This window comes from Erigeron canadensis, chromosome 8 (assembly GCF_010389155.1).
Source record: "Erigeron canadensis isolate Cc75 chromosome 8, C_canadensis_v1, whole genome shotgun sequence".
In the NCBI taxonomy this organism is placed as follows: Eukaryota; Viridiplantae; Streptophyta; class Magnoliopsida; order Asterales; family Asteraceae; genus Erigeron; species Erigeron canadensis.
The window spans coordinates 47892447-47918575 of NC_057768.1; the positions used below are offsets into that span (position 1 = coordinate 47892447).

At 35.0% G+C, this 26129-nt stretch overlaps 6 protein-coding genes and 1 long non-coding RNA gene across 7 annotated transcripts; 4 read left to right on the forward strand and 3 right to left on the reverse strand.

Moving 5' to 3' along the window:
* Positions 1-1275: 1275 nt before the first annotated feature.
* LOC122579371 (outer mitochondrial transmembrane helix translocase-like) lies at positions 1276-3585 on the forward strand. The gene is made up of 6 exons (XM_043751537.1): positions 1276-1609; positions 2036-2336; positions 2413-2571; positions 2728-3023; positions 3120-3248; positions 3348-3585. The coding sequence occupies exons 1-6, from the start codon at positions 1424-1426 to the stop codon at positions 3360-3362; spliced, it is 1086 nt and encodes a 361-aa protein (XP_043607472.1). The 5' UTR covers positions 1276-1423; the 3' UTR covers positions 3363-3585.
* A 615-nt stretch (positions 3586-4200) lies between these two features.
* On the forward strand, positions 4201-4786 carry LOC122579404. Its single transcript, XR_006320630.1, has 2 exons — positions 4201-4414; positions 4490-4786. It is a non-coding gene; the product is annotated as an uncharacterized LOC122579404 (long non-coding RNA).
* Positions 4787-4939: 153 nt separating this feature from the next.
* On the reverse strand, positions 4940-5951 carry LOC122579403. The gene is made up of 3 exons (XM_043751575.1): positions 5614-5951; positions 5233-5524; positions 4940-5154 (listed from the first exon to the last, which is right to left on the reverse strand). The coding sequence occupies exons 1-3, from the start codon at positions 5911-5913 to the stop codon at positions 4982-4984; spliced, it is 765 nt and encodes a 254-aa protein (XP_043607510.1). The 5' UTR covers positions 5914-5951; the 3' UTR covers positions 4940-4981.
* A 1962-nt stretch (positions 5952-7913) lies between these two features.
* On the forward strand, positions 7914-10952 carry LOC122579129 (MYG1 protein). Its single transcript, XM_043751234.1, has 7 exons — positions 7914-8160; positions 8421-8567; positions 8682-8780; positions 9747-9938; positions 10052-10171; positions 10263-10334; positions 10451-10952. The coding sequence occupies exons 1-7, from the start codon at positions 7918-7920 to the stop codon at positions 10706-10708; spliced, it is 1131 nt and encodes a 376-aa protein (XP_043607169.1). The 5' UTR covers positions 7914-7917; the 3' UTR covers positions 10709-10952.
* Positions 10953-11011: 59 nt separating this feature from the next.
* LOC122611054 (2-keto-3-deoxy-L-rhamnonate aldolase-like) lies at positions 11012-12153 on the forward strand. The gene has a single exon (XM_043784009.1). The coding sequence runs from the start codon at positions 11012-11014 to the stop codon at positions 12068-12070; it is 1059 nt and encodes a 352-aa protein (XP_043639944.1). The 3' UTR covers positions 12071-12153.
* An 11-nt stretch (positions 12154-12164) lies between these two features.
* LOC122611053 (putative N6-adenosine-methyltransferase MT-A70-like) lies at positions 12165-16642 on the reverse strand. Its single transcript, XM_043784008.1, has 7 exons — positions 15591-16642; positions 15399-15497; positions 15226-15309; positions 14779-15122; positions 13060-13276; positions 12853-12932; positions 12165-12568 (listed from the first exon to the last, which is right to left on the reverse strand). Exons 1-7 carry the CDS (start codon positions 16617-16619, stop codon positions 12295-12297), a joined length of 2127 nt encoding a protein of 708 aa, XP_043639943.1. The 5' UTR covers positions 16620-16642; the 3' UTR covers positions 12165-12294.
* A 257-nt stretch (positions 16643-16899) lies between these two features.
* On the reverse strand, positions 16900-25926 carry LOC122609709 (oligopeptide transporter 7). The gene is made up of 5 exons (XM_043782657.1): positions 25329-25926; positions 24992-25089; positions 18293-18862; positions 17938-18193; positions 16900-17824 (listed from the first exon to the last, which is right to left on the reverse strand). The coding sequence occupies exons 1-5, from the start codon at positions 25866-25868 to the stop codon at positions 17033-17035; spliced, it is 2256 nt and encodes a 751-aa protein (XP_043638592.1). The 5' UTR covers positions 25869-25926; the 3' UTR covers positions 16900-17032.
* Positions 25927-26129: the final 203 nt, after the last annotated feature.

Consider the following 26129-nt stretch of genomic DNA (forward strand, 5'->3'; position numbering starts at 1 on the left):
GAAGCAGTTGTTGCATATCAACTTCTGTTCAAGCATACATATATATACATCTCAAAACTTTCATCAGGAAAACATAGCAACCATATGTATGGATTGTCGGTTTTGGTATCAGGTTTATAGTTCAGGTGGTGTTTCTTTGCTCCATGAATCGATTTTGACTGTTTTTTCTTGGATTTTAGTAAGAAGGATTGTTTATCATTGTTTGGGTTGTGTAACTCCCAACATCTATGTCGGGGTGATATTTCCTTTCTATGATTAAAGGGGGATATGTTCACTTGCAATTTGTAATATTATCGCGTAGGTTGTTGAACAAATGCAATAAGCCAATAACATAACTTTAAAAAGGAAAAATTTTAGTTTAAATCTCTGTGTATCATTAATTGATTTTTATGGAATTTAAATCTCTGTCTGGTTAATTTAATAAAGTTGTGAATAATAACAAAATAATTTTGTTATTGCAGTCCTATAACATGCATAAAATATTTGTAATATGGTCATTAAATGGATTAACAAATAAGATTCATAGTCATTTTCTATCTTAGGTAAACTTCAAAGTAATTTTTCTACTTTAGTTAAATGGTAAGATTATGACATCTCAATTTTTTTATACACGTAAACTTGTGAAGAACGTCATTGATTGCTACTTCATTTTTCCTTTACTAAATGGATTACAAATAAGGTTATCCACCATCTGAGTTATTCGGGGATGACATGTTATGTTGATTTTAATGTTCACAGTTTAACTGAGGTTATTACAATTATTGAAGAGGATAGCATTTATACTACTGTTGTTCCAATTTTCAGAACTACAAACCCTTAAATTCAAGGGGCTGATTATTTATTTAATCATGTGAGAATATGAATAAGATGATGTAAGGAACAATACAATATTACTGATCATTTATTTCATTATTGAATGTATCACAATTGCGTGTTAAACTTTGTAATATGTATAAGTTCTATAATAAAGGTGATAAGTGTATGGAAAAATGATCCGTACTGCAGACTTTACCTAAGTTTAGGTACTGTCACATTAAAAAGAGTTACAAATTAAACATTTGAATTTGATTAACATATATAACCCCTGAATTTTACATAATGCTTTTACCTAAAATGATTATTACATGCTTTACTTAATCTATGCTAAGTGTATTACAATTTACAAGTAGTAGCTCCCTGCCTCACTAGCTCGAAAATAATTACTGTATCATTTCTCAAAAGTAAATGTAAATACAAAGTATAATTCCCAAACGCAATTAACCGAATATCCGAACGCCCAGTTACGCTTGTAAAGAAAGAAATAAGGGGAAACGACAAGTGTTTAATCAACAAACAAAAAGCATTTTTTGAACATCACCAAAACAGGATCAATATCTTAATTTTCATTTCGCAAAACCCCTAAATAAGTAGGTAAGTAGTGACAATGGCAGAAAAACTAATACAAACCCTAATCTGGTATGCCGCTAGCGCTGCCGTTAGTTACTGGGCAATGCTCGCCGGTCTCCGTCTTCTCGACAACAATCGCCATGAAAACCAACGATCAATCGAACAACGCAAGCAGCTTTTCAAACGTCTTGGTCGTACCCTAATTCCAACCACTCCTTATGAGGTTAGTTTCTTACTTTATGTTAATTTTCTTTCCTTTATACCCTTTTAATCCCTCCTTCATGTTTACTCTGTTTCTGTATTGATGAAGATGTGAAATGCCCCGGTTTTACAATTTATAATGGAGTATTCTAATCGGTTGAAACGCCGCTGATAATGTGTTCTTAAAAATGTAGATATACTAATCGTATGTATATCTATGTACGCAGAATATGATAGCAAGTTTATTATTATTTTTTGTATTTATTTTCTCTGTTTCTGTATTATTGAAATAATTGCAAGTAATATAATCCAGAATAGCAATTTTATTACTCTCTCTATCTTTTTCATAATTTTTGCATACTGTTTTTATTTATTTTTTATCTACTTTACTCTGTTTCTATATGAATTAAAAATTTGTTGGATGTATATACATTGTTTATAAATACAGGATATGATAGCATCTGATGTTGTAAATCCAGACCATATAGATGTGGAATTTGATTCGATCGGTGGATTGGATAGTACTAAACAGGCATTGTATGAATTGGTTATACTTCCGTTACGTAGGCCCGAGCTGTTTGCCAAAGGAAAGCTTCTTGGCCCACAAAAAGGGGTTTTGTTATATGGGCCGCCTGGGACAGGGAAGACAATGCTGGCTAAGGCGATTGCTAAAGAATCTGGTGCAGTTTTTATTAATCTTAGGGTTTCTAATTTGATGAGCAAGTGGTTTGGTGATGCTCAGAAACTTGGTAAGGTTATGTTTGTTTCTTGTTTGAAATGAAATATTGAAATGTGTTTGTTGTTGATTGGAGATTGTGTTATCAGTTTCAGCTGTTTTCAGCCTGGCTTATAAATTGCAGCCTGCGATTATCTTCGTTGATGAGGTTGACAGTTTCCTTGGACAGCGTCGTTCATCAGATAATGAAGTTTTAACCAATATGAAAACTGAATTCATGGCCTTGTGGGATGGTTTCACCACCGACCGTGAGTATTCTTAAATCAATTGTGACTATACTTCTTGTAAGCAAAGGCTAACTTTGCTATAAGCTAGAGTGGAAGATAATATTGGTTAGATACTTGGAGTAAATCATGTTCCGTAATAAGTATGGTTCATGTAAGGTTTCTATATTTCTTTTGCAGAAAATGCTCGAGTGATGGTACTAGCAGCAACTAATCGGCCCTCTGATCTTGATGAAGCAATACTTAGACGACTTCCACAGGCTTTTGAAATTGGAAAACCTGGGCAGGGTGATAGAGCAAAGATACTTGAAGTAACATTAAAAGGAGAGCGAATAGAAGAAAATATTGACTTTGATCACATAGCTAGTTTGTGTGGCGGTTTCACTGGTTCAGATCTTGTTGAGCTCTGTAAACAAGCAGCGTATTTTCCACTCAAGGAGTATTTGCAAGACGAGAAGGATGGGAAACAAGTTTATGTTAGTACATAATGCTAAATAAAATGATGTTCTTGTATACTTAATATGTGTTTTGTTCTTTATCTAATTCCTTTTAATCCCTCCGTTATATTATAGGCACCAAGGCCATTGTCCCAAATGGACCTAGAACAAGCTGTTGCTGCATCAAGAAAAGCAAAAATTCCAACATATGCAGTTGGTGGGTCAACCTTTTGGTCAACACGTATTGACCCTGACGATAATGAGGTAGAACTTCTTGTGCAATATCTTTAACTTTATTTCTCTCCAGTCCAAGTATGTTTGTCATTAGGCATATTGTATGATATTGTGTAATTTCTTTTTCAGGGTTTCTATAGCTGAAAGAGAAGGCTAACATGTCTATGTGTTGTTATGGTTCTGATTATTGAACCTCATAGTTACTTATATCTTCATTCAACACCTTATAATGATTCTTCTAACACAATTGTTGTATAGGAAGTCAATAGCAAGGCAGTTACTAGTCAAGTACTGTAGGCATTTACATTCTATGAAAAAACTACGTTGTATTTCTATGGTTATCAATTTATATAAAATTAATTGATCATAGGTTCCTCCATCTCTTCAAGCTCTGCTTCTTTCACATTGTTGTTTTTTCTGAAATTTTCCGATCTTTATCAGAAACCCATGTGCCCGTTACCATTAAACTCATAATTTTATAGTAAATAAACAAGAAGCAGACCACAGAGAGACTGGTTTTTATCTACATAAGTTGTATTGATTAATGAGGTTAATAGTTCCCTTGAACAATACCGTTCATCAGATAATGAACTTTAACCAACATAAAAACAGAGTTCATGCTTGTGGGATGGGTTCGTTTAGAGCTGGCATATCGTGTCCGATCCGACACGATAAGACACGAACATGATGGGGTTAAACACGAACACGACACGATAGCTTATCGTGTCAGTTTTTCCAAACACGAACACGACATGATTTTTAACAGGTTACACGATAAGGGACCTGTTAAGAGACCTGTTAAGGGACTTATTAAAAGTTACACGATGAGGGACCTGTTAAGGGACCTCATAACGTACCTTATCGTGTCTTTAACGTGTCTTTAACGGGTCTTAACATGTCCATATATATAGTATTTGTCTTATCGTGTTTTAAAAGGTCCGGACCTGTTAAGACATGATAGATATTCGTGTCTTAACAGGTCCGGACCTGTTAAGACACGAAAAAACCAGGTCGTGTCGTGTCGTGCTAACAGGACCGTGTCAGAAATTGTCTGCTCTAGGTTCGTTACAGATTACAAGTGTTTCCAATTTTATTCTTTAGTTCATCTGAAAGATTTTTCCTGTACAAAGTACAATAGAAAAGATCTACAGCTGGAATTGAAGAGCACAATGTGCGTTAGGCAAGGTCGTCTCTTGGTTAGTTATTTTCTGCCTGATTATCATGTATTCATAATGCTTCTGTGATGGACTTTGATGTATATCTTTTCATAGAGAATGCTTGAGTACTGGTACTTGCACTTGCCAATCGGCCCACACAGATGAGGCAATACTTTAAGCAGAGATATGCAAGCAAAAGCTACTTATTTTCTGCTCATGAAAAGATGGGAACAAGCTTCCGTGAGTACGTTATGCTATTAAAATGCTAACTGTGAAGGCTAACATCTCTATGTGATGTTCTGGTTTTTGTTATTAACCTTATATAGTTGTATGGTCATTTCCACGTTGTATAATGATTCATTTTACCCAGTTATTGTATAGGAAATTAATAGAAAGGCAGTTGCTATTCAAGAATATAGGTGTTATTCCTATGAAAACCGCTTCATTGTATTTGTACAGTTAATCATCAATTCGTATAAAGTTAATTGATCTTAGTTTCCTTTGTCTACTTATATATATTTTGTCGATGTATTCCATGGTACAATGTCGCATCTAATATCCTGATTTAGAAACACAATATGCCTTGTATAAATATATATTTGTTTGTTACATTTTAGTTCTTGAAACCGATCTTTCAAGTGGAAATGGACTTAATATTCCCATCTTATAGCAGAAGTCCAGACCAGCAGCAGCTAAAAGAAAAATCAATACATTCTCAGAAACGCATACGACACCACTAAATGCATCCAAAGATGGCCGCCCCTCCAATGTAGCAACTCCTGCATGACAGTTTCTAGTTGGAAGTTTTTGTCAATGATATATCCATATAACATTAGTTAATAGGATGATGAAAATACCTTTGACAATGCCAAAAGCTGCAGAAGTTCCATTCTTAAGATGAAAATCATTTAAATCTTTTCGGATAGTATAACGATAGGTTGCACCATACAATGCACATGTAATAATGGCAATTGAAGTTGAAACAGTTAGCTGATGGGAATTGGTAAAATGAGTCAAGGAAATTGGCAAGCTTGCTAAAGTGCCAACAACGGCCGAAATGGATGCAGCTTTTATGGATTCCAACTTCTCTTCGTTTATGTTAACAGTTTTACTTTCTGTCATTTGTTGTTGTTTCTCAAGTTCTGCAATCTTTCAAAGGAAACCCACATTCCATTACAAGCATGAAATTTATAATTTTATTTGTATGGTAAATAAAGCATGATAACAGATTAACAGACCTTAGAGACTCTGGTTTCTAGCTGATTGATGTACACTGTCTTGTTTTCTTGTTTTTCGATCTCAGTTAGCTCCTTGTTGGCCGATTCAACTCTTTGTGTAGCTTTATCCAACACATATCTGTTTAGCAATCCATTTCTTAATACACCATTACTTTTACTCACTTTCGAGTTTTTCGTAATTATACCATTTATATATAGGGGGTTGCTGAATTTTGCAACCAGTGAAGGAGATGAAGGTGGTCTTAATCTGGGGTGAAATGGGGTGTTTGCAGCAGAAATGGGAGTGGGTGTGGTTGCCATGTTTTGTGGATAACTCCCATGTGGAGTCTTTATTGGTTCTTTCCCAATGATTACTTTTGATCGGCAATTATGCAGTCTTACCCAGTAATTTAATTCGATTATAATACAAACTATAAATCTATTTTTAGAAATTTAACCAATTTTTTCAATATTCCAAAAATACCCCAAATAACTATCTATATTAATATATTACAGAGTATATTATAAAGCAAATCTATTTTTAATTTTCAACATTAAATTTAAAGTTCAATATTGATTTTCAGTTTCAACAATGTACACATTGTAATGCATGATGTATTATACATCATATCCACATTAAATCAATAACTTTCACTACACACCGTCATCACCACAAACACCGCCGCAAAGCGCGGGTACCTTTATCTTGTTTATAAAAAAAAAATATCTTCTTTATTTTTAGAAATGTTGAAAGTTAGTACATGTGATATGACAGCCCCCTCCCTTTATTCACTAATTTAATTATCTTTATTAATATATTTAAAATACTATTAATAAAATAAATTACACAACAAGTTCCTCAACTCTTACAATAATCACACTAACCATTATATCAATTACATTTAAATCAATAGTCTACACTACTCGTCGTCACCACCACCACCACCAGTTGATGCACCCATCACTATCGCATTGCCGTCACATTACGTAGGCACCATGCTAACATAAAATTATATAAATAATGTACTAGTTTGTTATTAGTTTCTTTTTTTAATAACTAAGACAACATTTGATGCATGTATTTGAATCTAGTTTTTCTTTTGTAAGGAATAATAAATAGTTAAACCATTTATAGCAGTCAGTTTTAGGCCATTAGCCAGTAACTTTTTATTTTAAGACAGACCGAATAAATGATTAACACCTCAATTTTGGTACGCTCACGCAGGGGTTGAATCCTGACAACGCTCTAAAAAGTTTATTTTCCCATGTGTAAATTAGTATAACGTTACTAAGGCTCTCTCACTGTGAAATAATTCAAATTCTCACCGGTATAGCAATTTCATTACTCCTTTACATTTTACAATGTCAAAAGTTGATGGTTTCGATTTGGATGCCAAAAATCCACCTCTAAGGAGGTCTTAGCGGTCAATATGTTATAATTCTTAATGATGTCTAAGACTTGAACCTAACTATTAGTAACTAGCTAGGTATAATCGTGCGTTGACTACAAAAGGTTCGGAAACAGCCACATGATACTCTAGTTGGGCTGCGTAGCTAGACAAAGACTTGCCCTCTTTAGATAATTTGAATAGAAAGAACCCCATTCATATATCCCTCAGTTTGAGTAGTCCAAGATAATAATAGAAACCATATAGAGATAAATTACTTGTTTGTGTGATTTCCTGGTTATTAGACTATCTAATGAAGATGGAACACCGACTTTCAATACCTTAGCGGTAAATGTAATTCATAATTTATGAAGAAGAATATGAAGAAAGAAAAAGCAAGTTGTTGTATTAAACAAAAGTAAGTTTTACTATTTTATAACCCCAATTAGCCAAAGGTTTTTGCGGAAATGATATTTTCACTAAATGACGCAGTAAAAAAAATTTAGTAATTCTTATTAGACTCCATCATACATTTTTCACATGTTCAGTTACAATTCATTGCACAGTAAAAGAACGCTTTGTTAGTCTCGTTTTTGTTTTAAGAACATGCTTTTGTAACGCATGTATATATATCATTTTTCTTAATCACCTAATTTAAACCAAAATTTGATCTTTAACTATTCATTTCAAAAGTTAGTCTAAATATTTATCTTTATCAATAGAAAAAACCTTTTACTTCATCTATTATTTCACCTATTCTTTTTTCGATCTTCCCTTTCTTCTCTATCCCCTTACGCAAGTAATCCTGGGCTGTTAGGATATATATACAAAGACTAGGCTGGGCTGGGCCAAGAAAAGCAGGCTAAGCAAAGCCCATATGTTATAAACCAAGAAAGAATTCACCACCTCTTTTGAAACAAAGCAAAGTGAAAAAGGGATGTTTACAGTCGCAACCCGATTATTCGCTCCAACAAAACATCTTCTTCTTATTTCAAAAAATTTCACAACTCCTTTTTCGGTCATGGCCGCCGCCGCCGCCGCTGCTACAAACTTAGCATCTCTAAAAAAGGTCGGCACACACAATGGAAGCTTCCATTGCGACGAAGCCTTGGGCTGCTTCATGATTCGTCTCACTAAAAAGTATTCCGGTGCTGAAATCGTCCGGACAAGAGATCCCCAGGTTCTGTTTTCTTGCAAACCAAATGTTTGATAATCTCAACTTAAAAAAATTCTTATATGGAAATTAGAACTTAGGTTTACTTTTCTTGTTATTGCATACCAACTGTTTGTTAAAATGTCTATGAGAAAAAAAGCTTTCGTTTTTTGTGAAAATGGGGTTTTATATGGCCAAAGTGTTTGTTAAAATGCGCCCATATGAAAAGGCTTTTATTTTTAGTGAAAACGAGGTTTTTATATGGAAATTGGTTGTTGGGTTTATAGGTATTGGAGAATCTTGATGCTGTTCTTGATGTTGGTGGGGTTTATGATCCGAGTCGAGATCGATATGATCATCACCAAAAGGGTTTTACTGAGGTGTTTGGACATGGGTTTACTACTAAACTTAGTAGTGCTGGTCTTATTTATAAGGTATTTGTTTATTCACATTAACTAAGGACTAAGATAGTCTTCGATTTCCCTTTTTTTATTTATTTAAAGATTCAATATTCTCTATATTTAATAATGTAAAGCTCTTTTTTGAAGCATTTTGGGACAGAGATAATTGCAAAAGAGCTTCAGGTTGATGAAGGGCATCCAGATGTGCAGAGGTTATATTTAGCCATCTACAAAAGTTTCATGGAGGTGACTATTTATTTTAATGAATTGTATGTTTCTTTTCTACTATGTTTGCTGTAAACTTGAAGAATTCAATGAGGATTTGCTTCATCCGACACGTACGCGTCATGGACATCCTGCTTTTCTATCTTCTAGAGACTTGTATGTAACTATTGAAAGTGAAGATATTATTTTTTCCTTAAACAAAGATATTAATAGATTTGTGTGAATTATGAAGCAGAAACCGACATTTAGCTCCCTAATTGTTTGGACATTACTCATTATACAAACAAAAGGGGTAAAACACGGGTTTTAAGTTGTTACTTAGGCTCGTATAACTAATCTCTTAGACACTCGATTGAGTCCAATTTTACTTGACCTAATTTCTTCATCCTTCTGTTAGAAAGGGAATGGTGTACTTTGTCTTGTTAGATATGTTGTTAGTTGTTTAGTGTTCTTTGTAAGCCTAATTAAGTTAATAGGAGACACTCGTTTTTTGTGTTTTTTGCTATTCTCACATCGGCAATAATGTAATAGTGGCATGGGTATTGGATGGATGGGTATATGGGTAACCATTAACCAGTAGGAAGGCTCACTATGGCATAGTATGAGATGATTTCGACCCCGTTAAGTTTGATTACTGAATAACCATGTTTCATTTTCGGAATAAGGAATCAAGACTTTGACAATTGATTTATGGGATGCAAATTATGTAACATATACATAAAAAATAGGCCTAAAGATGACCTGATCACTTGTATGTTTGACACATGGAATATACATTTTCTCTTTCATCAAATTGTCATATAAAATTTTGAGACAAAGTAAATATATTAAGTTGTCGGAGGGAGTAACCAAGTTTCATATTCTCTGTGAGGAGCGAAGACTTTGTCTTTGACATTTGATTGATATGCTGGCAGATCTATGCTTTGTCATGCTGGTGTTGGAATTGCTTATCTATAGCTGATTGTTACTACTTGCTTATTTGATTAGGCAATCGATGCAATTGACAATGGAGTTAATCAATACGACACTGATCAACCTCCAAGATATGTAAACAATACCCACTTGTCGTCGAGGGTTGGAAAAATCAATCTGGATTGGACTGATCCTGATCAGTCATCTGAGAAAGAGAATGCAGCCTTCCAACGGGCTATGACTCTTGCTGGCACTGAGTTTTTAGATGTGAGTGGTTATTTGTTTCTGTTATTTACAAATCCTCTTTTGTGTGGTTTGAAATGGTTGTTATAAAAACTCTTAGCAGTGACACATTGCTTGTGTCTACCTTGTGTTCACAGAGTGTTCGGTTTCATGTAAAGTCATGGCTTCCAGCCCGCTCAATTGTCCTGGAATGTCTTGCAGCAAGAACTAATGTTGATCCCAGCGGAGAAATCATGGTTTTGAATAGATTTTGCCCAGTAAGTATTTTGTTTTGTGGGTACTAGTTGTAACTTTACTTGTGTTGTCATCTTTTTGTGTAGTTTAGTATTGAATGTTATTTGTTTATAGTGGAAACTTCATTTGTATGAGCTGGAGCAAGAATTGAAGACAGAGCCAACTGTTAAATATGTTCTTTACCAGGTACATGCAATGCTTCTTATTGACCCAATGCCGTTAATGATGCATATGTCATCTGTGTCTGTAATCATCAATTCTGTATTCATTTTGTACTGATAATTTAAAATGAAAACCAACAGGATGATAGGAGCAAAAGCTGGAGGGTGCAGGCAGTAGCAAAATCTCCGGACAGCTTTGAAAGCCGCAAACCTCTTCCTTCTCAATGGAGAGGCCTAAGAGATGACGATCTATCCAATGAAACCGGTATCCCTGGCTGTGTTTTCGTGCATATGAGTGGCTTTATCGGCGGCAATCACACATATGAGGGTGCACTCGCTATGGCTAGAGGCGGCTTAAAGCTTTACACAGAACCAAATAAACTACAAAAATGCGCCTAGTCATTTCCTTTATGCACCTTGACTGTCACAAGTTTCAAATTTCTCTCCGAATTGTCATATGTATTTTCAGAAGGTCGGATGATATGTTATGTAAACTGAGTCTGACTTAACCAAGGCAGAAGAAATTTGATTATTTTGTGTTAATGTTAATCACAACTTACAAACTATTTGTAGATTTTTACTGCAATGCAATGATATTTGGTGAAAGGTGCTATATCACGTGTTATGCACGTGTTTGATATAACCAGCATGTGTGTATATATATATGTAAGTAATCCTGTTTCACTATTTTGCACTGGTGTTATGGCAACTCTTGCTTTCTCAACTTCATCTCTTTTTCAACCCAAAATCCTAACAAGATATACAACCACCAACCCACATTTACCTTCTAAAACCCTAATTTCAAAAACCCCCAAATTTGAATCTTTAAATTCTGACATCATAAAGCAAAAGACTTTAATATCTCCGGCCATCAGATCCACCATCTCCGACAGCCTATTAACAGCTGATCCACTAACCCTCAAATCTCGCCTGAAAAATGGCGAGACTTTATATGGAATGTTCTTACTTTCTTTCTCACCTACACTGGCGGAAATCGCCGGTCTCTCTGGGTATGACTTTGTAGTGGTAGACATGGAACACGGCCCTGGTGGAATCTCTGAAGCTCTCGCGTGTCTCCACGCGCTTGCTGCAGCGCGTACTCCGGCGATCATTCGGATACCGGATACTGATCCAGCTTGGGCTAAGAAAGCTCTGGATCTTGGACCTCAGGGAATTATGTTTCCCATGATTGAGAATCAAAAAATGGCTAAAAAGGCGGTTTCTTATTGTAAGTTTCCACCGAATGGGATTCGTGGGTCTGCACATACTGTTGTTAGGGCGTCTGATTATGGGATTGATAATGGGTATTTGAATAATTATGAAGATGAGCTTTTGATCATGTGTCAGGTGGAATCTGAAGAGGGTGTGAAGAAGATTGAAGAGATTGCAGCAGTTGATGGTGTTGATTGCGTGCAAATGGGGCCGTTAGATTTGAGCGCGAGTATGGGGTACTTGTGGGATCCGGGTCATAAGAAGGTAAAGGCGATGATGAGGACTGCTGAGAAGGGGGTGTTGAAGACGACTGAGAAAGGTGGCGGTGGTGGGGCTTATTTGTCTGGTTTTGCAATGCCTCATGATAGGCCGGAAGATATGAGGTCGCGTGGGTATCATATGATATCGGGAGCAGTTGATATTGGGATGTTTAGAAGTGCATGTGTTGAAGATGTGAAGAAGTTCAAAATTAATTCGCCAAAATCAGATGAAGAAGATAAAGATGATGGCAATGCTGAAGTTAGTGATGAGAAATACTGGAGTGAATGAAGAATAAACATGTTTTGCATTTCCTTCTCATTTCTCTTTTTAATTTTGAATAAATCAAAATGCAGCTGTTGGATTTCAATTAATTTGACCGTTCTTCATGTTAAACAACATAACTCAATTTGATCTAACAATAACGTTACATTTCAGCCGTAATATTGTTTTCTTGTGATGAGATTAAGAAAACATCAGTTGTAAAAGCAATACACTAGTACAATAACATAATATTATGCAGTTGTCATCTCGACATCAAGATTCATTGGCTTTGATTCGGCTGCATAGGTTTGCTCTGGAGGTCTAACATCAGAAAACTGAGCAGACATTGGCTTTGATTCTGATGGAGTAAATGGACTTCTTGTCTCAGCGTCCACTTCCATATTAGAGGCTCTAGGAGGAGACAGGGGCTGCACCTCAACTTCAGGATAAGCAGCCTTGAATCTTGCCCTTAGTCCATCGTCCACTAGTCGAGCTCCACTTAATTGATTACCAAGTGACATCCACCTGATTAACCAAAATATTAGTGGTTCGTACAAGTAATATATATTTAGAATGCAAAGATCACATCAAGTATATTAGTTCATATGCAAGTATAATCTGCTAATGAAATAAGTTATTTCATGGGGTGTAGTCGTGTAGATTACAAACAAAAAAATCCTTGAATATGTAAAGTTTGCCAAGCTAAATTATGATATGTCATCAAGTTCACATTTTGATATCAATCGTTCTAAAGGCAGGAATAATATTTACAGTGATATATAGAAAACTGCAATGTCATTAAAACTCACCCTGCATGGGTATTGTGCATTCTAGCAAACAATTCAAGCTTTCTTGTCCTTGGACTGATTCTCTCCAACAAAGGGTACATCTGGGAAAAAGATGTGCATTAGACTAAATTATTTGTGTTTAAAGAAAGAAGAGCAAAATGAAAAAATTAGCTGAACAGCTTCTTATTGGTATAAAGGACAAAAGGGAACTAACGACAAGGAAAATACCTCATCTGGTTTCCGGCTTGTTTCTCGGACCTCTGCAACAATGACATCAGTATCGATATTCCTGTTTACTATGGGATCTCCTTTAATACCAACAAGGCAATGTTCTTTGCTATGATTGAGCCAATGGCCAGTGCGTCCTGTTCTTATAATCCGTTGAAGCTGATTGGTCTTTACCCATATAATTTCCTCAACACGCTTGTATCCCCACAGTTCCAAGCTGCAAAAGAAAAAAAAATTCAATGGAAAATATTAGAGAAATCATTAGTGATTTTTTGGTACAGTCAAATTTTATTCAGAACTCTGTAAATGAGACCCAACCAGTGACGCTCATCATGTATAATTAAATCTTTCAGTTATAATCATATTACTTGTTTTCATTACAGCATGCCAAGTCATCTTCTTGCATACATACTGGACATGACATTTTCATCAGGTTTCTATTATTATGTTCACGAATCATCAATAGCAGAAGAAGATAATCTTCATAACTACAGACTGTTTGGACATGCTTACCGCATTCTCCACTACCTTATCAACACATTAATATTTGCACTTAATTTCATTCTGATTTAACCTCAAATTAGTCAATCGCTTCATTTATTGTCCATAGACAACAACTGTTTGAACATGCTTACTGCATTTTCCACGACAATATCAACACATTAACGTTTTCACTAATTTCATTCTGACTTGATCTCAAACTAGTCACTCACTTCATTTACTCCTCATAGGTAACATCTACCTCTCATTAATTCTGTACACATTTTCTCTTATGACAGGTACATTTTTAGGCCAATGTTCAAGATGATTACACCTCCTGAAAACGTGTCTCAGCTTCTCCTTGACTCGCGTCACCCTCAACATCCTCCCAATCCTCCTTCATTGTGTGGCCATAAATCCACCTTAACATGGACATTTCTACTGATACTTGTCTTATAGAACACAGAACTTCATGTAACAGCACATGCCACCTTTTTAGAAGAATGAGAGGTTAAGTGGGTGTGGATCCCACATAGATAGAAGATAAGTTTGATTGTGAGGAGGGCCATGAGCAACATCCTTGTGAAACTCTAATCACACATACGCAAGAAATGACCCTAGCTAAAAAAATATCCTTCCTAACAATTTTCCTGGACATTTTTGGGATAAATTCTATTAAAGAGAGCCAATGTAACTTCTATTAAAGACATTTTAGATATCTATTCACATCCTATGTAAATCCTTCCATGTATCTCCCTCTATGAATCATCTTATGATAAACCCTAAACTGCTTATTCCCAGACACCAAAACCCTGACAATTTTTATTTTTATTTATTTATTATTATTATTTTTATTTTTATAACCGCATTCTAATCTACTCCTACTCCTAACTTACATGCATGTCTGAGATGAAACCCAAGACTCTCGAAAAAACCCCTATTAATCCACCCCCACAAATGTGGGAAGTGGAACTCGAACCCAGGTGGATCCCCCCAAGGTCAAAGACCTTACCAATGGGCCACCAACCCCATTGGCAAAACCCTGACAATTTACTTACAGTATATGCACATATGTTCTTAATATATATTTTTTGTGTACCCTCTAATAATGTAATCCAGCACCTAATTACTTCCGCATCTTTTAAGATAAAAAAATTGAAAACTAGGCAGTCAAACCGGGGACACTAATATTAAAACAGTAAATATCAACAAGTCTGAAACCAGCTAAAGATTTCATACCATTCACGTCCAAGTTCCATGGCTCGTCCAGTTACCCAAAGAAAGATAAGACCATCAGTCTGTAATGCTTGGATATTCAGATTTCGCATCTCATCATCAGCCATGGTGCCATAAGGTAATTCCATATGAATGTCCCATGGTGGATCAGCCATTATGACTCCATACTGTCCTAATATATCCATTCTAAAGTTGCGAATGTCACAGTTAATCCACTGCGATTCACCAAGCTCCACTTCTGAGCAGTACTCTGCACGCTGAGGCTTTAATGGCTTGGAAGGATTTCCCATCATCATATGCGGCATATCTGGTGTTGAATCAAGTTCATAATGTACATACTTGCAAGTCTGCCACATATAACAGAGAACAAAAAAGCCAATTTCACAGCTTGAACAATAACTAATTAGGAAATCTTAAAAAAGTGTAAACCGAAGGAGGTGATGATTTCACCTTCATGTGACGGCAGGTGTCAAGGAAAGAACAATCACCAAGGTTCATATCAGTATGAGCAGCAATTATACGCCGGAAATGAACCTGATACAAAAATAACAAACCACCCAAACTAAACTAACTAACAGATATATAGAAATCACAAATAAAACTCAAACAAAACTACCAACAACCTTTTCACAAGAGATAAACGAACCAGATTGACGTCGACAATCTTCTTTCGTCAAAGCAGTACAATACTCCTTTACTTGAGGACCATTTTTACTTTTAAACTACAACAATCATAATCAACACATTATCAATATCATTACCATCATTGCACAATATTCTATACAAAAAAAGACATTACTACAAAATATACAAACCTTTTCAGCAACTGCAGTTTCCTTTGCAGTAGGCCGATGAATAAGATCCAACAACTCCTCTCCAGTTTTCGACTTCTGCAACTCCTTAAATGACTTTTTATTTAGCAAAGCTTCGATATCCTTAAGATCGTCTTCTTCCGTCCTTGGTGGCTTCCCATTTGAAACACTTCCACTCATAGGCGACGAATACATTCCCATTGGCGTCTGCGGTCTATGCATCATCGGATTAACGTTCAACCCTCCTCTATGCCTAACCATCATACCCTGCCCCATCCAACCACCACCCGAATTATTTCCAACATTATTATTATTACTCACATTATTACTAATTAAATTACTCGAATCGTTCGATTGTTGTTGTTTAGTTTCGGGCAATTCTTTAACTAACTTACTTCTATCAATTCCTTTAACTAAAACCCTAACTTTTCCATTACTCCTAACTTCCTCTAACTGAACTCCGCCGTTATCGTCTGCAATCGACCTCAACGCCATCTCCACCGCCACAATCGATTCACCGCCAGCCACTTCTCGTAGCACCGCCTTTTCCGCAGGCGTAACAGACTGAAAACCCTCGCTCTCCAACTTACTCAATATCCCAACAGAATCAATCTCCGTAAACGGGACTCTCTCCAACAAACACACCGCCACCATTGACCTAACAGTAGTCAACGGGGCCACGTCATCCACGGAAAAATCATCCCCCGGCGACAGGTTCGTTACCGAATCGCCGGAAAGTTTGATGGGCGGAGCAGGTGGCAGGGGGATGATACGGCGTTTAGGGTTAGGGTTTGGTAAGGGTTTAGGGAGAGGGGTGAATTGGCGGTTATTGAAAGAGGAGATAACGTTGAGATGGAGATCGAGTGAAGACGCAATGTCGGGAACAACGCCGTGATGGAGAGATGAAATGATTTCTAGCTGTGAATTGTGGAGGGTTTCGATACGTGATTCGATTTGTTGACGGATTTGTTTTAAATTTGTTATTTCGTCTGTTGAATTTGTGTCTGGGGTTTCTGGAAGAGGCGTTTCCATTGTCTTCTGTATGTTTGAATGAATGAAAAGCGTAAACAGCCTCACAAGGCCTTCAATTTATACCCGTGGTACCTGTATCTGTTATTGACCAAAAAATCGGTTTGACTAACTTTAAAGTCAAAGACATGATATTCATTTTACACCGTCCAACTCCAAACAATAAATTCTAGATATTTTGCCAACGTTTAACTATCTTAAGTTCTTAACATCCTAAATGATGTGCTAAACTGCTAATAACTATCAGTTTGCTGCCCTTTAAAGGAATGACTTGTGTGAAACATATCAAATTTTCTCATAATATTAAGGAATGGAAGCAGTTTAAAGAGCAAATTAATTCACAAATATGTTTACATTTGATTTGATAGATGCAAACATAATAAATAAATCATGTGATGTCATAGACCGAGACTGGGCTAAAATGCCAAAGCAGGACATCCCTCTTTGAACACACCAGGAGCTGTAGGACAAGAAGCATAAGGACACCCATCAAGATCATTCCCAAACCAATCCAAACTAATTTCCTCCAACCCCAAACAAAGGTACAACAACACCCCCATAAACGCCAACCCTGCATCCAAAGCCCCCGATAGCACATAGTTATGTCGTTGCCATAAATCTGGCCTATAGCGGAACACAACAAACCCTGATATAAACCCAACAGTTATCCAAGCTGTGTAGTTCACCGCTGTTGCCGGTGGCATGCTACCCGTGGCCCCTATCAAAACGGGCATGTTTATCAATGTGATCCAGTGTTGGCTTGGGAAAGCCCTGTGGGCTAACCAAACCAGTACCGGAGCTATTGCACCCAGTAGAAAAGCCCAGTTGACCATGGTGTAAGTTCCTTGGTCTCCAAAGATCTTCCGTGGCCCAATCAAACCCCATATGACAGATGCATCATAAAAGACGTGATCACCTGGGCATGTCCAGACATCGGATGACGAGTCACAAATGTTTGGAATTGTCTCCATCAACCACCATGCAGTGCACAAGTATACTAATGCGGCTATCAGGGTTCCCACAATTTGTGCCATGAACATAGCTCTAGGTGGGATCTTCATGTAATGGCCAAGTTTGAAATCTTGAAGGAAAGTTACTGCTTGTGTCATACTAATGTAACCATACACCTTGAAGCACATATTAGCAACCGGATATCCTGGGTATATGTACCCAATTATATATTCTGTGATGATGTTCAGTCCTGGGGCCTAAAATAAGAAATACGTATGCAATTCAGAACTAAAAAAACTGCTAAGCTCACACACACACACACACATATATATATATATGATCATATATGAACAACAATGATTTCTTTTACCTGGTTAGTAATGGCGGTAAGAATACCAATGGGCAGAGTGAAAAAAATGGCAATGGCACAAGCTAAAAGGACTCCCCACCATGGCAATTGGAGTTGCTGGTTGTAATACTCGCAAGCAAATATGGTAAGAGAAATGTTTACGACAAGTATACACCAAAACCACCATTCTGGTACTTGCTTGTACCTGCTCATCAGTTTAGTGTGTATGTCCATTTTCCTCTCTTTGAAACTCGATTTGCTTTGCTCCCATATCTCACTATAATTTAAAACGAAATAAGGCCCAAACCAATAAACCATAAACACACACACAACCACACGCTATTTAGGTAACGAAATAGCTAAGTTTAGCATATACCTTCCATGGAAAAGAAAAACATGAACAACCATAGACGAAAGAGCAGCAAAGCCAACGCCATAAGTCATTGCAAAAAACGTGCTAAGATAGAGAGGCCCTTCCTCTTCGTAAGCAGCATTATCAAAGTGAAAATTCGAGTCGATAATTTTTGTAATATTGTAATCTTCGCCGGAGGCAGTGAAAAGGCCATCAGAAAAGAAAGGGAAGTTCTTGGCATTGTAGACATTGAACCAGTAAGAAAGGGGAGTAATGACATACATAACCAAGAAAAAACCAGCAGCAACATTGGCTGTGGCAAACCATGGGCTAGCTAATGGACTTCCCAGGTATGCAGAGATACTGGACCAATCAAGCCCAATAGCACCAATACCAAGCCCATGTAGACCAGACCCAATTTGTTGGGCCATAATTGATGAAGGGAAAATCCAACAGACCCATGACAGAGAGGTTAACATTTGGATAAGATAGCCTGGAAAAATATAGTAGGCAAAGCTACAAACAAATGCAATAAGGAAGAACTGGGTACGTGTCAATCCCCCTTTGGGTCGTTTTTCTTGTTCATGCAAAGCCCTGTTGAGTAGTACAACACAAAGTTAATATCATATATCCATTCATCATGTGCAAAATTTTACATTTTAAACCATTTTTAAGAAATTGGAATTTTTGTTTAATTGATGATGCGGAGTTAAGTGTTGTTACATTTTTAGGATGTGTATATATATATTTCCTACAACATCTTATTGTGTATTAATCAAAATTCTTAGAGATATAATTAACATAATGAACACGGCTCTGGATCTTCACTTATTGATTCTATATATTACCATCACACAATAAGGGTGTTATATGTTCATAATAATTTTGTGTGTGTCCGGCCTGAATATATTAAAATTATGATCAACAATATCCCAAAAATCACAAGCCCGTCTCCAATAATATCTTTAACTTCAACCTTAGACATCTTTAGCCTTCTGCCACATCATATTCTATATCTTTACATTTTTCATATCACCACATATTTCATATACAAACAAAAATAAAATGTATTTGTTAAAGGAAAGCATATCTTTGAACAAGGATTTCTTTTAAATTAAGGATTTATAAAGATGGTTATGCTCTCATAGTTGAGAAACAAATCCTTAAATAAGGAATTTCATAAGGATTTTAAAGATAGATATGAATCAATTGGTAAGAAATAATCAAAGATTTTGAAATACTAGAACCATTGGAGAGGTCTAAGGGGACTAGGAGTGGTGGCCGGCTTGGTGATTTCATGGGTTGAACCCGGCGGTAACACCGCCGCCACCCTCGATTTTATGCTTCGACGGGTTGGGTGAAAGTATCCGAAGCCGCTAGCCATAAAATTGGAGAGGAGGGGGAGCGTGCAGAAATATGACTGTTTGTGGAACCCACTTTCAAAAATCCAGCCGTTGCATTGACCCAACTAAAAAAAAAAAAAAAATTTATCCCCCTTTTACCTTTATTTAACCCATTCTTCTTCAAATTCAAACACAAAACATATATTTTCAACAAAAAACACATACACTATAAAATAAAAATGTCTACTTCATCTTCATCCAACGAAATCATCCTCCCGTCTATGCTACCCGACTTATCAACGGGAAGTTTGTTTTTATTTTTTAGAGAAGCGTTAGCGGCGTTAGAAGAGTTAGAAGACACGGGTTCCTCCAATGACACCCGCGCATACATCGAGCGCCATCGAGAAGAAGCGCATGAAAAGTTAATGCGTGATTATTTCGCGGAACCTCCAAAGTTCGGCGAACGCTACTTTCGCCATCGTTATCGCATGAGTAAAAGGTTGTTTTTAAAGATTGTTGGTGACATTGAAGCTAACTACCCGTATTTTCAACAATATATGGACGCAAGTAATAGAAAAGGGTTCTCGGCGATACAAAAATGCACGTCGGCAATCAAGCAACTCTCGACGGGTAAACCATCGGATAATTAACTTATATGTATGGCCGATCGCACGTCACGCGAGTGTCTTACATGCTTTTGTGACGCGGTCATTAACTTATATCGTCGGGAGTTCTTACGTAGCCCGACATCTCATGACATCGCCTTGATCCAACAGGCGCATGAAGCGCGACATCACCTTCCCGCAATGCTCGGTAGTCTTGATTGTACCCATGTCGAATGGAGGAGTTGTCCTAGGCGTTTGAAAGGACAATACACACGTGGGGATCATAAAGTCCCTACGATCATGGTTGAGGCTGTCGCGTCACAAGATTCATGTAGTATTGTGTTTTTATTTATAAACGAGATATGTCACCCGGACGTTGTCCCGGGAGACATTACATTTGTTAACGATTTACTCGTAATAGAAAAGAATTATTCAAAAGATAATGCGTTACAAATAGGTATGCGTTCATGGACCAAGGTTAGAAAACCACAAACTTTTTGAAGAAAACATGTATTATTCAAATAATAAAAAATAAAAAAATGGACATTTGTCAGTTAGAAAATGATCAGTAAAAGTTTTGTGTGAGTAAAAGTAGTTCGCATAAAAGTTTAGTCTAAAAGTGTAAGAGGCTTAAATGTTGTTGTAAAATTAAAAGAAAAACAAAAGGTACAAAAATTCAGTGCTAAAAGTGTAAGGGTTAAAATGTTGTTGTGAAAAAAAAAAGAATAAAAAGGTTACCCTTCTTTGCACTTTACAGTAAAAAAAAAACAGTGAAAGTTTTGTATGAAAGTAAAAGTAGTTCGCATAAAAGTTGAGTGCTAAAAACGTAAGAGGCTAAAATGTTCTGGTGAATATAAAAGAAAATAAAAAAGTATAAAAGTTTAGTGCTAAAAGTGTAAGGGATTAAAATGTTGCTGTCAAAATAAAAAGAATAAAAAATGTACTATTCTTTGCACGCGACAGTTAAAAAACAAACAGTAAAATATTGTGGTGAAAATAAAATGAATAAAAAGTTTATTGTTCTTTACACGTTTTCCCGTATATTTCTTTTTAATATATATATGTTAAATAGTTTGTTGCTAAAGTGTAAGAGGCTAAAATGTTGTGATTAAAATAAAAGATTATCAAAATGTATGAAAGTTTAGTGCTAAAAGTATAAAAGTTAAAATATTGTGATGAAATAAAAAGATTAAAAAGTTACTAAAAATTATTAATTTTAGTGCTAAAAGTGTAAAGAGTGAAACTATTGTGGTGAAAATAAAAAATATTAATCTTTACACGTTTTCCGAACTTTAAAATAAAGAAAATAAAAAGTATGAAAGTTTAGTGCTAAAGTGTAAATAGTTAAAATATTGTGGTGAAAATAGAAAGAATAAAAATTTTACTAAAAAGCATTATAGTTTAGTGCTAAAAGTGTAAAGTTTGAAACTTTTATAGTGAAAAATATAATAAAAAGTATACTATTTTTTACTAAAAAGTATTATGGTTTAGTGCTAAAAGTATAAAGATTGAAACTTATGTGGTGAAAATAAAAAGAATAAAAAGCTAAAAGTGTAAAGATTGAAACTTTTGTGGTGAAGATAAAAAGAATAGAAAGTATACTATTCTTTATTAAAAAGTATTATAGTTTAGTGTTAAAAGTGTAAAAATTGAAGCTTATGTAGTGAAAATAAAAAGAATAAAAAGTATACTATTATTTACTAAAAAGTATTATAGTTTAGTGTTAAAAGTGTAAAGATTGAAACTTATATGGTGAATATAAAAAATATACTATTCTTTACACGTTGATTATGCAAGGATTAGGATGGGTGTATTGTACCGGCATCATATGACTCATACGTGGTGAGTTGATAGATATTTAATTGTGGTACCGGGGCTAGGATTCCCTCCATTACCTTTATTTTTAAGATAAAAACTTAAAACTTAAAAACCCCAAAAATTTAAAAAGAGAGATGGGTATGGACAAACATTTAAAAACCAAAAAAGTAGAAAAAGATATAGGTGGGGAAAAAAAAGAAAAACTTACTTACTCTAGTTTAGATAAAAACTTAAAACTTAAAAAAAAAAAAACTTATAAACCCCAAAAATTTTAAAAAAGAAATGAGTATGGACAAACATTTAAAAACCAAAAAAGTGGAAAAAGATATAGGTGGGAACAAAAAAAAACATAATTACTGTAGTTTGCACGAAAACCAAAAATTAGTTTTTAATATATATATATATATATATAATATGTTATGTTTTAATAATAAAATGTTATGTTTTTTATTTATTTAAAAAAGAAGAAAAAAGTTGGGAGGGTTGAAAATTTTATGGAATGCCACTAAAATAAGTTAGGAGGGTTGAGTGAGAAAGTTGAAAAGGTAAAATGAGATGGATAAATATTATTGGATGATTTTGGGAAGGTTGATAAATTCTTTGTTACCACTCCTAGTCCCCTAATAATGAAAATTTGTTGTATAAAGGGATTAAGGGAAATCAAAGTTTCGGTTAACTGGTTCCAGCTTTGCAGGGACCTATGATTATGACTAAATGTTGATATTCCCTTTATGCTTGATATCATACGTCTTTGTACTTTTCAAGACATTTGGTAGGTCCCTGTCTTTCGTCCATTTTCAAAACTTCTTTATATTACTCGCATTATTTAGACAAATTTTTATTAATTATTATCGATTGAAAAATATACATAAATATCTACTACATATTATTATAAAATTTTATTTGCTTCTATCTTGGTTAAAACTTGCAGAAATAATTGTTTTGGATGATTTATCATTTATTTTTTTCAGGCGTCTACATGTGTTCTTCTGTCTGCAATAGTAGGTAAGGTTTCAATAAGTATGGTATTCACATTTAATTCCTTTAGTAAACTACGAGTATACAATATAAAAATGTAAACTTTTTTCCTATTTATTTAATTTTGTGTGTCAATAAGATAAATTTGGATATATCAACTCAAAGTTGTCTTCCCAACAATAACTTCGATAGTATTTTCACTAAGAGTCATCGATACAAGTTTTTAATGCATAAATACAATGCTTAGGTGCAAGTTTTTAATGCATAAATATAATGCTTTTAAAACATACTTTGAACATATATGTAATTATGTCTTTAAAATAAGACATATATATGAAAATCTCCCTTATCATTTTTTGAAATGAAAAATAAATAAAAATCATTTCTAAGCGGGGAGTACAACTGATTATGCTTATTTAGAAAGCCACGGAGTACAACTGTACTCAATGCGTGAGCGGGGTATTACATACAATTAATTAGTAATGCGTGAGCGGGGTATTACATACAATTAATTAGTAAGTTCATTAGGGTTTAACCATAATAAAATCACACATAAGAAAACATACATCTAAAGCAATAAAAATTTAAAATAATTTATTTTAGCTAATGTCAACTCGTTTGTCTGTCACGTCGTTAATAACGTACATAGAAAGCAATAAAAATTCAACATTACGTTAGCTTGTCTAGCATGTGCAAGATAGATTATTTTATTATGACAAGTTAAAAAAAAAAAGACAAATCCTTTAAAAAAAAACTAAGTTTAATCATCCTCTTAATAATAATAAGATCATGACCTTGTATAAATTAATAGATAAGATTAAAAAAAAGATTGAGTTGATTCCATATATCATATTTTCAGGTTATTAAAAAGAGTATTAGGCTATTCGCTGAAAGTATTTATTATTTTTTTTAAAAGAAAAAAGTTTAAAAACACAATAGAATAAAGGGATTAGTTTCCTGGAATGTAACTATCTTTGATCGAATGTCTATAGTAGGAAAAAACTAAAGTTATGTGTATTGTATGTAAGCAACTTGAAAAAATGTTTATTGTATGTAAGAAAACATACGTGGCAACCATATACAGGTGCCACTTGTCAGATTTTAATTGGTTGAAACGAAATTCTTACATACAATAAACATTATTTCAAAGTTGTTTACATACAATACACACAACTTTAGTTATTTTCTACTATAGACATTCGTTCAAAGTTTCTTAGATTCGAGGAAATTAATCCCTAAAATAAAGGTACAAATTAAAGGGAGAATCATTGCATAAGAGCAATAATTACTGTCATTTCTTTTCTTTATAAATAAATAAAATCATATTAACATGCATGTGAGTGATAATTATTTTCATTTTCTTAGATATAATCATTACATACGAATATAAACAACATATAATCATTTTATATAATTTTTTTAAAACAGTGAGCTAGTAGTTAGCGGTTAGCATTCGAGATACCACAGTAACATTCAATTGGGTAAAATGCGAAGCTTGAACCACACATGTCTGAGATGAAACATAGGACTCTCAAAAACCTCCCCTATAATCTACTCCTACAGATATAAAAAGTAAGTAGATTTCTTCAAAATCAAAGATTTTATCAATGAGCCAGCCAATCCTTTTATATACGAGTACGAGTGTTAAACTAAAGTAAAATGACGTCATTCTAGTATCTGCATCAAATTAATTTTCATATGGACCCCGGCCTAACATTGAACTCCTCCTATGTATATTTAAAAAATAAACTAAACAACTAAAATCCAAACTTGAATCATCATCATCATCATCTCATATATTGAGTATAACTCTATTTCCCTCGGGTAAATTTTAAATAGCTAATTGCCTAATTCACATATAATTTAATCATAATATATACTCGTATAATTTAGACGTTAAGGTATAAAAAATCAGTTTATTAATTATTATAACTGTAATGGAAAAAGTAATTATGCAGTAGTAGGAGGAGTTGGTTAACCTGAACAAAGAAACTTGGACGAGATTGGATGGCCACCACATCTCAGCTGGCTCCACCAGATACCTTCTGAATATTCCAGCCCATCCAAACCCCAGCACCTAATTAACCACCACTCTTCAAATTTCATCATCATTTCGACAATATTAACCATTTTTTGTGCAACATATCACGACACATGTACTCAACACATATTATAATATTGATACCCATAACCCATAACTTTATCAAGAGTACTTACTTTTTTCTATGTACACAACAATATTATGTAGAGTATATAACGTATTTAATTATACATATTATGAATATTATAAGTTATGAACAAGCTAGCTATATGTACCTGGGTAGTGAGAACAACAATAAGTGACACAAAAAAGGTCATATGTTGTTTATAAAATATTTTCACACCAGTAACCACATGAATTGCGTAGACCGTACCCGCACCCGAGTTTGCAAAAATGGTTATCAAAACATGTTCCTTAACATTAAACGGGCCAGGGTTCATGGTAAACTCATAACGTGAACCTTTAAAAAAAACACGATCTGTTATTTTAGCAGCCATGAGTTGACCAAGTGGGACCACGGCTATTTGAGCCGAAATTGCTGTGATGCTAAGTGGCTCGGTTCGGTACCAAAAAAACTGGTTTAAGAAAGACAACAGAACACATGATAGTGTTCCCAAGACCCACATTCGGAATGTTAACACAGGTAGGGAGGTGTCGTCGGTGGTAGGTACGGTCAACGCCACTTGTTTGATCGGAGAATTCTCTTCTTCTGCCAGGTCATCATCGCTCAACGGTGGTACCGGTGATGATGATGACGGAAGATAGGTGGGTTTTATGAGTGGTTCGCGGATCTCGTCGGATGTGTTTTCTTCCATGTTGTGTGTGTGTCGTGAAATGGTGTGGGGGTTGAAACTTAATTAGTTGTAAGATTTTTTTTTTTTTATTTCTTTTATATCTTTAAAAGGTTTAGAATAATGATACGTCAGATATTTTGGACAAGCAAAATAATTGGAAAATGAAAAGGAAAATATGATAAAGAGCCACCTAACAAACTTTTATCGATTTTCAACTTGAATAACTGCGAGGTTGATTACCACGTGGCCTGGGGTGAATATTCATTCCCAAATGGCGATATT

Bases quoted from the DNA above. Each gene is read 5' to 3' on its own strand.
- LOC122579371 (XM_043751537.1), top strand. From the start codon at position 1,424: ATGGCAGAAAAACTAATACAAACCCTAATCTGGTATGCCGCTAGCGCT. The intron at 1,610-2,035 runs GTTAGTTTCTTA...TTATAAATACAG, and splicing joins TTCCAACCACTCCTTATGAG to GATATGATAGCATCTGATGT. The intron at 2,572-2,727 runs GTGAGTATTCTT...TTTCTTTTGCAG, and splicing joins GGATGGTTTCACCACCGACC to AAAATGCTCGAGTGATGGTA.
- LOC122579403 (XM_043751575.1), bottom strand. From the start codon at position 5,913: ATGGCAACCACACCCACTCCCATTTCTGCTGCAAACACCCCATTTCAC. The intron at 5,525-5,613 runs GTCTGTTAATCT...TTCCTTTGAAAG, and splicing joins TAGAAACCAGAGTCTCTAAG to ATTGCAGAACTTGAGAAACA. The intron at 5,155-5,232 runs GTATTTTCATCA...ACTGTCATGCAG, and splicing joins AGCTTTTGGCATTGTCAAAG to GAGTTGCTACATTGGAGGGG.
- LOC122579129 (XM_043751234.1), top strand. From the start codon at position 7,918: ATGTTTACAGTCGCAACCCGATTATTCGCTCCAACAAAACATCTTCTT. The intron at 8,161-8,420 runs GTTCTGTTTTCT...TTGGGTTTATAG, and splicing joins TCCGGACAAGAGATCCCCAG to GTATTGGAGAATCTTGATGC. The intron at 10,335-10,450 runs GTACATGCAATG...GAAAACCAACAG, and splicing joins TTAAATATGTTCTTTACCAG to GATGATAGGAGCAAAAGCTG.
- LOC122611054 (XM_043784009.1), top strand. From the start codon at position 11,012: ATGGCAACTCTTGCTTTCTCAACTTCATCTCTTTTTCAACCCAAAATC.
- LOC122611053 (XM_043784008.1), bottom strand. From the start codon at position 16,619: ATGGAAACGCCTCTTCCAGAAACCCCAGACACAAATTCAACAGACGAA. The intron at 15,498-15,590 runs GTTTGTATATTT...TGATTGTTGTAG, and splicing joins AAACTGCAGTTGCTGAAAAG to TTTAAAAGTAAAAATGGTCC. The intron at 15,310-15,398 runs GTTGTTGGTAGT...TTTTTGTATCAG, and splicing joins CGTTTATCTCTTGTGAAAAG to GTTCATTTCCGGCGTATAAT.
- LOC122609709 (XM_043782657.1), bottom strand. From the start codon at position 25,868: ATGGAAGAAAACACATCCGACGAGATCCGCGAACCACTCATAAAACCC. The intron at 18,863-24,991 runs GTTAACCAACTC...ACTACTCAACAG, and splicing joins GTCCAAGTTTCTTTGTTCAG to GGCTTTGCATGAACAAGAAA. The intron at 18,194-18,292 runs GTATATGCTAAA...TTTAAATTATAG, and splicing joins GTTTTTCTTTTCCATGGAAG to TGAGATATGGGAGCAAAGCA.